Source organism: Chrysochloris asiatica, unplaced genomic scaffold, assembly GCF_000296735.1.
Source record: "Chrysochloris asiatica unplaced genomic scaffold, ChrAsi1.0 scaffold00039, whole genome shotgun sequence".
Taxonomy (NCBI): domain Eukaryota; kingdom Metazoa; phylum Chordata; class Mammalia; order Afrosoricida; family Chrysochloridae; genus Chrysochloris; species Chrysochloris asiatica.
In genome coordinates, this window is record NW_006408557.1 from 19,868,090 (window position 1) to 19,878,149 (window position 10,060).

At 38.2% G+C, this 10,060-nt stretch overlaps 1 protein-coding gene across 1 annotated transcript in view; it reads right to left on the reverse strand.

The window, feature by feature from the left end:
• The window catches only part of TPX2 (TPX2, microtubule-associated), a 53,878-nt gene that overhangs the window by 33,456 nt on the left and 10,362 nt on the right, over positions 1-10,060 (reverse strand). The window contains exons 3-5 of the mRNA XM_006860773.1: positions 8,270-8,396; positions 3,637-3,759; positions 2,915-3,016 (exon numbers count right to left, since the gene is read on the reverse strand). Coding sequence (XP_006860835.1) covers positions 2,915-3,016; positions 3,637-3,759; positions 8,270-8,396 — 352 coding nt within the window. The remainder of the gene's footprint in view (positions 1-2,914; positions 3,017-3,636; positions 3,760-8,269; positions 8,397-10,060) is intronic.

Below are 10,060 nucleotides of genomic sequence, written 5' to 3' on the forward strand. Positions count from 1 at the left end.
ATATTTCTTGAATTCTTCATTCTTTTTTCGCATTTCCACCACCTCCTGCTGCATTTTCATTCTCTTCTCCAATTCTTGCTCCTCAGTGCTTTTCAGAACCTTATGCCTAAAAGATAATTCAGTAAAGAAGGAAGGCGAGAAATGGGCTCAGTAATTCAAAGGAATTTAGGCATAAAGTAGATTAGAATTTTTAACCTGTGATACAATAACCATGGAGGGGAAATATAAGGCTTTCTGCTCCCATAAAGATTTATAGCCTTGGAAACCCTATATAAGGTTGCTGCTATGAGTTCGAACTGACTAGAGGTTATTTAACAGTAACAGTAACCATAGAAACCTATAACTGTCACCTGGCAAATTGATACTGATGACACTATAATAAAAAATTGAGTTGTTGTTAGGTGCCATCGAGTCGGTACTGTCCCATAGTGACCTTATGCACAGCAGAACAAAACACTGACCGATCCTGGGCCAACCTCACTACTGTTGGCACGTCTGGAGTCCATAGATGCTGCCACTTGGCCAATCCATCTCGTTGGGGGTCTTCCTCTTTTTCTCTGACCCTCCACCTTACCAAACATGATCTCCTTCTCCATTGACTGGCCCCTTCTGACAATATATCCGAAATATGAGATGAAGTTTGGCCATGCTGACCTCCAAGGAGCTCTCTGGCTGCACTTCTTACAAAACGGATCTATTGGTTCTTTTGGCAGCCCATGGCACTTTCAATATTCTCCAATACCACAATTTAAAACCAACAATTCTTCTACAGTCTTCCTTATTCACTGTCCAGTTTTCACATCCATATGAGGTTATTGAAAATACCATGGCTTGGGTCAGGCACACCTTAGTCCTCAAGCTGACATCTCTTTGCCCTTCAACACTTTAACAAGGTCTTATGCAGCAGATTTGTCTAATGCAATATGTTGTTTGATTTCTTGACTGCTGCCTCCGTGAGCATTGATAGTTGATTCAAGAAGAATGAAGTCCTTGACAACTTCAATCTTTTCTCCATTGATAAGAATGTTGTTTATTAGTCCAGTGGTGAGGATTTTTGTTTTCTTTATATTGAGATGTAATCCATACCGAAGGATGTTCTCTTTGAGCTTCATCAGTAAATTTTCTAAGTCCTCTTCACTTTCAACAAGCAAGGCTGTATCATCTGCATATTGCAGGCTGTTAATGAGTCTTCTTCTGATCCTGATGCCACGTTTTTCTTCATAGAAGCTTCTCAGATTATTTGCTCAGCACACAGGTTAAATAAGTATGGTGAAAGAACACAACCTTGTCGCACACCTTTCTTAATTTTAAACCATTCAGTGTTCCCATGTTCTATTCGAAAAACTGCTTCTTGGTCCAGGTACAGATTCCTCATGAGCACAATTGAGTGTTTCAAATATTCATACTTCACCTTGTTGTCCATAGCTTGTCATGATCCACACAATCAAAAGCCTCTGCATAGTCAATAAAGCACAGGTAAACATCTTTCTGATATTCTCTGCTTTAAGCCAAGATCCATCGGACATTAACAGTGATATCCCTCGTTCCACAGCCTCTTCTGAATCTGGCTTGAACCTCTGGAAGTTCTCTGTCAATATGTGATTGTAGCCGTTTCTGTATTACCTTTAGCAAAACTTTACTCTCATGGGATATCAAAGAGATTGTCCAATGATTTATTTCCGCATTCCGTTGGGTCACCTCTCTTTGTAATAGGCACAAATACGGATCTCTTCCCATCCGTATTTGTGCCTATTACAAAGAGAGGTCATCCTCCAAATATCTTGGCAGAGACAGTCATCCTCCAAATATCTTGATAGTCATCCTCCAAATATCTTGGCAGAGATGAGTTAGTGCCTCCTGTGCGGCCTCACTTTCTTGAAAGATTTCAATTTTTATTCCATCAATTCCGGGTGTCTTCTTCTTTGCCAATCCTTTAATGCACCTTGGACTTCCTCCTTCATTATCATTGGCTCTGGATCATATGCTACCTCTTGAAACGGTTGAACATTAACCATTTCTTTTTGGTATAGTGACTCTGTATATTCCTTCCATCTTTTCTTGATGCTTTCTGCATCATTCAATAATTTGCCCAGTGAATTTTTCAATAACAAAAGTCGAGGTTTGAATTTATTCTTCAGTTCCCCCAGCTTGAGAAATGCTGAGTGTGTTCTTACTTTTTGGTTTTCTGATTGCAGATCTTTGTACATTCTGTTGTAATATTTGGCTTTATCTTCTCAAGTTGATCTTTGAAATTTTCTGTTCAGCTCTTGTACCTCCTCATTTCTTTCGTTTGCTTTATGACATTGTAAATCAGTGCAGTCCTTTCAGAAATAAAACTGGCCATACCCTTTAATCAAGGAATTTCTTTATCTTGAGGAAACCAGTCAAATTAAAGAGGTTCACTTACTACAAAGATGTTCACTGAGAGTATGACTTACAATAGTGAAAAACTGAAAACTACATTTTTAACAGAAGATGTTTAAAGAATAATAACAATCTTCTAAAAGATGATAATGTAAAGATTTTGTAACAACGCAGAAAAAAATTTGAAATAGAGTCGTGTCCAGTAAGTAAAGCAGAACCCTAGGTTGTTCTGACACTGATTATAAAAACATGTTTATTTGGATACAGGCCATATGGAAGCTTGAAAAAATGAACACTGTTCTGTTTAGTTGATAAGAACTTTTATGAACTTCTTCCTTTTTTACATTTCTCTTAAATTTGCGTTGAGAATATATTTTTCTTAATGTTTAATTCTTGAGCACTCACCAATATACACTGAACAATTCAATTCAACATGGTCATAGCCTCAACAGGTTTCCCAAACTCCATGGGCATGAAACAGACTGTGCATGCACCCATGTCCCATTTTATTCTAGTCACTCTAAAGTTTAAATTTAGAAAAGGAACGTACCTTACAGGTGGTGTACAAGGCACAGTATGTCTGCTCTTGGCTCTGTGTGGAGTAACTTGATGAGCACTTCCTGCTTCCCCTGGCTTCTTTTTGTTGCTAGAACTTAAGTTCAAATGGACAAAAAATATTTCCTCAGTTCCAATGCTACTACCCTCCCCTAAGTTTATCACATATATCATAACTTTCCTCATTCTTTAGGACATCAAGCATTCATACCTACAAGATTCTTACAAAAGAATCATCAGATCACATATACCAACGATTACAATGGGTAAGCTTTAGAAAGCCAGTAGAAGTCAAAGTAATAGTTGTCCAGCAATGCCAGGGGAAGAGGAGTGAGATTCCTATTGCCCATCACCCTCTTCCTTCTTCCCTTAAATATGGATGTGAGACCTACAAATACAGAAGCTACCTCATGACAATGAGCCAACAAAGCTAAGAAACACACTGCAGTATCTTGAGCAATGAGCATGAGAAAAAGTGAAAACAATCACGAAGATATTAATTCTGACATTGTTTAGACACTGAACCAAAGCTAGCAGAGAAGGGCTCTTTAGACCTCTGTGAAGCACATAAATTACTCCTGTTTTCTGATCAAATAGGCTCATAGCAAAATATAGGCCTAATCCATAAAGGTAAAACCAACACCAGTATATTCTGGCTGATTAAAAAAAACACAGCAGAGAACAGGGTTTACACCTATGCCGACTGCAGTTACTTACACTTTCATCTTCTTGGAGGGTGGAATTTCACTAGAGCCTACAGAAGTGGCACATCTCTTGGCTTTCAACTGTACAAGGTGTTTTTGTTCCAGATCCTTCTGAGCAGAAAGCCTAATAGATTTCCTATGGCAGAGGAAGTGACAAAATTTGTTAGTTCTGAACACATCTATAAAAGACACACAAATATTCCTCAGAAATGTAAAAGTATGTCAAACTAAAAATGGCATGTTAAAAAAAAAAACACCTAGTGTTGTGTAAAATTCTAATTTCTTATTGTCTAATAGTTGATGAAATTCAATAAAAAAAATTTTGGTATTTCACTACATTCACTTTGTACCTCAATGAAAATGACTCTAAAACAGAATAAAACATTGGTCATCACCCTTCTTTTATAGGTAAAACACAAGGCAACATGAAGTGATCCAACCCTGTTATACAGCTAGTTACTATCAGCCTTGAAATTAGAGGCTAGATCTGAAAATTGGCTAAGGCTTTTATTCTCTTCTTTTCCTTTTAGCTACACTTCCCCTCTCCTTTTTTAAAAAATATAACACATACCAAAAATTTCATAAAACAAAACTAAAAAGTTAAGTGACTAAGTGAAAGCACTTAAAATCATCACAGAGGCTGAAAAATAGAACAGAGGCAGGAAACAACTATCCTGAGTTTTACAGAAAGCTTAACTTTTCTTTCTATGTACTTAGTAAGTTCTCTCAACACTTTCTGTATAAAAAAGACTTATGTACTGTTAAGACTTTTTTTATTCACAATTTTAATGCTACTGTATAGAATATCTGATTTTTAAATATTATGGAGAATTAAAAATATTTTTAAAAATAATGAATAATGTGCTGTTGAGTTAATGCGCTGCACTGCAAGATTAGTGGGTCAAGCTCTCCAGCGGCACCTCGGAAACCCCTACACAGGGTCGCTATGAATCAGAACCAACTCTGCAGCACTTAATAACAACAATCAAAAATTAACTGGCAGTCAATCTTGGTTTCAATTTTCTTTCAACCCACCCTCATAGATTTTGTTTTTCAATTTTTTAATTGTGAATTGAGTGAAGGTTTAAATATCAGATCATCAGTTTTACATTCAACAAATCATCCACTTCACTTCATCTCAATGACTGCAGTCGCTTCAATATAACATCACTTATCCCACATCCTTCATGGGATTGTTTCCATTCCTCCCCCTTTTCCATCTCTTCTGAACTTTGTCCTTAGCTAAATGCTGCCCTTTTCATATGAACTGGTCTACCATTCTGTGGTAGCATACCTCAGCAGTGTTGTTGGCCACCCTATGTATTTATCTACCACTTGCCTAAAAATTGAGTTCAGTTCCAGACTTAAAGGGTGACCAACAGTCATAGTATCTGGGTTCCTCCAGTTTCTTTTTTTTAACCAGTAAACCTGGCTTTTTTATTATTTTGAATTTTGTTCCATATTTTCACCACTCTACCCAGGACCTCCTAATGAGTTTCCTTTCAGGGCCGCTGGTAGTGGCAGCTTGGCACCATCTAGTTGTGATCTTAGAGAATGAGGACCACGTGGTTAGTCAGCTGGACTAATTGTTTCCAAGCATCTTTGATTTTCAGCACTCTTCTTTCCTCCAGTCAGGAAGAGACTCCTTAGATGGCTGCTCACAACTTTTTTAAAGGTATTCATTGCTACTCATTCAAGTAGAATGTACAGCATAGTCTTTGTGGACTATGTTATGCCAATAGACCTTGGTGTCCCCTGAGACTACGGTCCAGAGTCGCCAGGGCCAACAATTCCTTCCCTCAAGGTATTGTTAATGTCTACAAATTTTCATTCCACCATTTGTCTGTCAGTTTGTCATACTGTGGTGGCTTGTGAGTTGCTGTGATTCTGAAAGCTATGCCACCAGTATTTTAAATACCAGCAGGGTCACCCATGGTGGATAGGTTTCAGATGAGCTTCCAGACGAAGACAGACTAGGAAGAAGGAGTGACAAACTACTTCCGAATATTTAGTCACTGTAAACCTTATGAATAGCAGAGAAACACTGTCAGATATAGTGTCAGAAAATGAGCCTCTCAGGTTGGAAGGCACTCAAAATGCTTTTGAGTGTGAGAGAAGAATATTGAAAGTGCCACAGACTGCCAAAAGAACCAACAGATCTGTGTTGGAAGAAGTACAGTCAGAGTACTCCTTTGAGGTCAGCATGGCCAAACTTCATCTCTCATACTTTGGACATATTGTCAGGAGGGACCAGTCGCTGGAGAATGATATCATGTTGGTAAGGTGGAGGGTCAGAGAAAAAGAGGAAGACCCCCAGTGAGATGGATTAGCAAAGTGGCAGCCTCAATGGGCTCAAGCATGGCAACAATTGTGAGACTGGCCCAGGATCGGTCAGTGTTTTGTTCTTTTGTGCATAGGGTCGCTATGCGTCGGTACTGACTCGATGGCACCTAACAACAAGTTTTCATAAATTTGTCCCTGTGTGCTCCACCACATTCATGAATATGTTTGTAGCAACAGTAATGACCATGTACATATATCCCCTGTCAAACCTTTATGTATTTGTGGCTCTATGTCCACTCTCCATCCCACACCCATTCAGTTTGTGTATTCAGGTACCTACCCAATGTTGTTGTTGTTGTTAAGTGCCGTCGAGTCAGTTCTAACCTATAGCAACCTTGCAGAGGGTTTCCAAGGAGCTGCGGATGAGTTTGAACTGCCAACCTTTCAGTTCAAACCAGTATGTTTCCATAGATGACTGTTATTACAGGTTTGTGTATATAATAGCAATTACCATTATTCCCTTTAAGTCTGCACTCCTCCCGGTGTCTCCTGCCTTTATCACTCTTTGGCCAGCCTCCCTTTAGTTGTATATTGCATTCCCCATGACCCAGGTTAACACGTCTACTCTCTAGCCAGGGAATCATGCCCCATCCCCTCCTACACCTGGCTAGGAATGTTTCCTTTAGCATGAAAATCTTTTTTTTTTTTAATTTTACAATAGTGGTCTCACACAAAATTTTGTCTTTTTGCAACTAATTTCATTCAGCATAATGCCCTCCATGTTCACCCATGTTATGAGGTATTCCACAGATTCAACACTGTTCTTCAACACTGCATAGTGTTTCATTGCTTATATGTACCAAAGTTTGTTTAGCCATTCTTCTATTGGTGGGCATTTAGGCTGTCTCTATCTTTTTGCTATTGTGAATAGTGCTGTGATAAACATCAGTATTTCTCTATTTGTGTTATGGTTCTTACTTCTTGAGGATATATACCAAATTGGATAGATGATTACTGGGCCATACAGCATTTCTATTTCCAACTTTTTAAGGAATCGCCATACAGTCTTCCACAGTGGTTACACCATTTTACAGTCCCACCAGCAATGAAGGAGGGTTCCACAGTCTCTCTACACCTTTAACAGCATTTTTTGTTTTCTGAATCTCAGTATTAATGCTGGGATGAAATAATACCTCAAGCTGTTTTTATTTACATCTCTCTAACGGCTAGTGATCGTGAGCACTTCTTTATGTTTGTTGACCACTTGAATGCCTTCTTTGGTGAGATATTTGTGCATGGCCTCTATTTTTCAATTCTATTGTTTGTCTTTTTCTTGCTGAGGTGTTGAACTTTTCTATAAATTTTAAACACTAGTCTCCAGTCTGGTATTTATAAAAATTTTCTCACTCTGTGGGTTTTCTTTATATTCTTTTGGTTAAATCTTTTGATGCACCTAAGTGTCTAATTTTTAGGAGATCCCAGGCATCTAGTTTGCCCTCTGCTTCTTGTGTCTTTTTCAGGTATGTTTGATAGTGTATTTATGCCATGTATCAGAGTCCCTAACTTTGCCCCTATTTTTTCATTGGTGATATAGTTCTAATTAGATCTTTAACCCATCTCGAGTTCATTTTTGTATACACTGTGAGATATGGGTCTTGTTTCATTCTTCTGCAAATGGATATCAAGTTTTGCCAGCATGCTAAAAAAAGAGACTATCTCTTTCCCACTTAATGCGTTTTGGACCTTTGCCAAAGCTCAGCTGATTGTATGTGAATGGGCTCTCAATTCTGTTTCATTGATCTGGGTGTCTTTTGTCATACCAGTACTAGGCTGTTGTGACTACTGTGTTTGTGCTGTAGGTTTTGAGATCAGAAGGGAGAAGCCACGTAGTTTGTTCTTATTTCTTTGCCATTACATTAGAATTTGAAACGTCTAAATTTCATATCTTTTCATGTGTAACTATTTTCCTATTTATACCTAAAAAGGACTCACATAAAACAATAAGCAGCTATTTTCTAAAGAGTGCAATGAACAATGAGATGTCATCTCACTCCTGCAAACATGGCAGGAAGTAAGGTAACAGTCTAATGCAGCATTGTTATTGTTGTTAAGTGTTGCCGAGTCAGTTACAAATCATAGCGACCTTGTATAGGGTTTCTGAGAGCGGCTGGTGAATTTGAACTGCCAACTTGTGGTTCAAACTGACCATGCAGTTCAGTACTTATTCGACAGCACACAGTATAGTACATACAAAAGGTGCTCTGTGCAGTAATGATCACCAGCATTATTAATATAGCCATCGCTTTTTTTCCTTTTATTATTTTTCTATAGCCACCAATTTTAAGCCCTGAAATAAGTCTTACCTCTGTTGATGGGCTGGAGTATTGCTTGATGTCGTTCCCTCAACTTCCAGGGAAGAAGAAGCATATGATGGAATAGATTGTTCCAACTGATTTTCTTTTTCTGACTCTTTGTAATAAGTGTTGTCAACTACAGAAGACCAAACACAAGATAACACTCAAAACCCACAGAAATGAGTAAGATGAAAGATATATACATTTATAACTTACTACAGATTTCTACATTGAAAATGATAGATATACACATACATGTACATATAGATCTGCTTTTCTTAGTTGCTGTTACGTCAACAATTCTTATTTGGCTGTGTTGTTGGGTGCCTTAAAAAAAAAATATCCAGTCAAAACAGGCTTTAAGAGGATTTGCTGAGCCAGTTATATTCAAGGCAGAGAGCTCAGCTCAGAAGACTATGGCAACTGTCTTTGGAATTCCCAAGGGGAAATATCCAGGTAGGATTTTCTCAGAGGAACAGGGCAATCACAGGGAAGTTTTAAGAAATTATGAGGAAGTTTTAGCAAATTAAAAACTGCATTGGTGAGAAAAAGGCCAGGAAAGTTGTGCTAAGGAATTTTTTTTCCCATCACAACATACCTGCTCACTCTTCAAGGGTAGCAAGGGCAAGCTGTCCTAAGAGAATTTTGTTGGGAAAACTTACCCCATTCACCCTATAGCTGACTTTGACCCTTTCAGATTTCTTTTTGTTCCCCAAATTCAAAGAAAACTTAAAAGGAATATAAGTGCTGTCTCTCATGGATGCCAAAGCTGCCATGTTGATGTGATATAAATCAGAAAGTGTAGACTCCTTTGGGGGAAGGTTAGAGATGAGGGCACTTAACAACAACAATCAACTACATATGAAAGTGAAATGATGACATTCTGAGACATATGAAGACTCATGCACCTAATTTTAGGAAGTTCCTTGATGATGGACTCCTGAAAAATGAAGGCGTATATCAACCAATATAATACAAGATCCAAAAAGTAAGAGAGTAAAGGGAACTCGTAGAATAATACTTACACAACAAATGAAGAGAGGAAAAAAAAATAAAATTCAATCCAGATTAAATCAAAAGATGAAAAACTCAGGTGCCCACCCAAAAAAAAGCAACAGGTCATTATCCGATTATGAAGTAAACGAAACTGATACGGCAAAACTGAAGTAACTGATAAAGTTTAGAGAACAGAAAATCTACCTATTTGATGATAGATTCTACCTAACCTTGATGACAGGGTCATCTTTGGATGATCCAGGGCTAGTGACAACAGAACTAAGAACCAAGAAAGAATGCAGTTGCATCGTACCATGCACTGAGCAACATGTCAATAATCATCACAATGCATCTGTCCGCTAAAGGAGGACATTAGGGGAATGTACATAAGAAATAAAGATTTCGTATATACATCTAGAAGAAAAGAACAATGATCTCAACTCCATGACGTCACCTGCCACTTTACTTAAAAATAAAAAAACAGAGCATAATAAACCCTAAAGTAAATAGAAGAAATAATACACAGGACATATACTAGAAAAGATCAGAATGAAAATCAATGCAGAGACATACTTGATACGCCGCTACTAGCAGGCATTACAGATGTAACCACCAGCTTCATTTAAAGATCATAAGATTTAAAAGATATATTTGATGGAACCCATACTAAAGGGGGATGGATTCTTTGCTGGTTTCTGGGCTGTGGGGGTGGGGTGAGGGGAGGGAGGGGAAGGTGGAGTACAGGGCAGGGAATAGACACAGGATAGTTTGGGTGCTAGGGAGGGGGGCAATATGCAAGAAGGG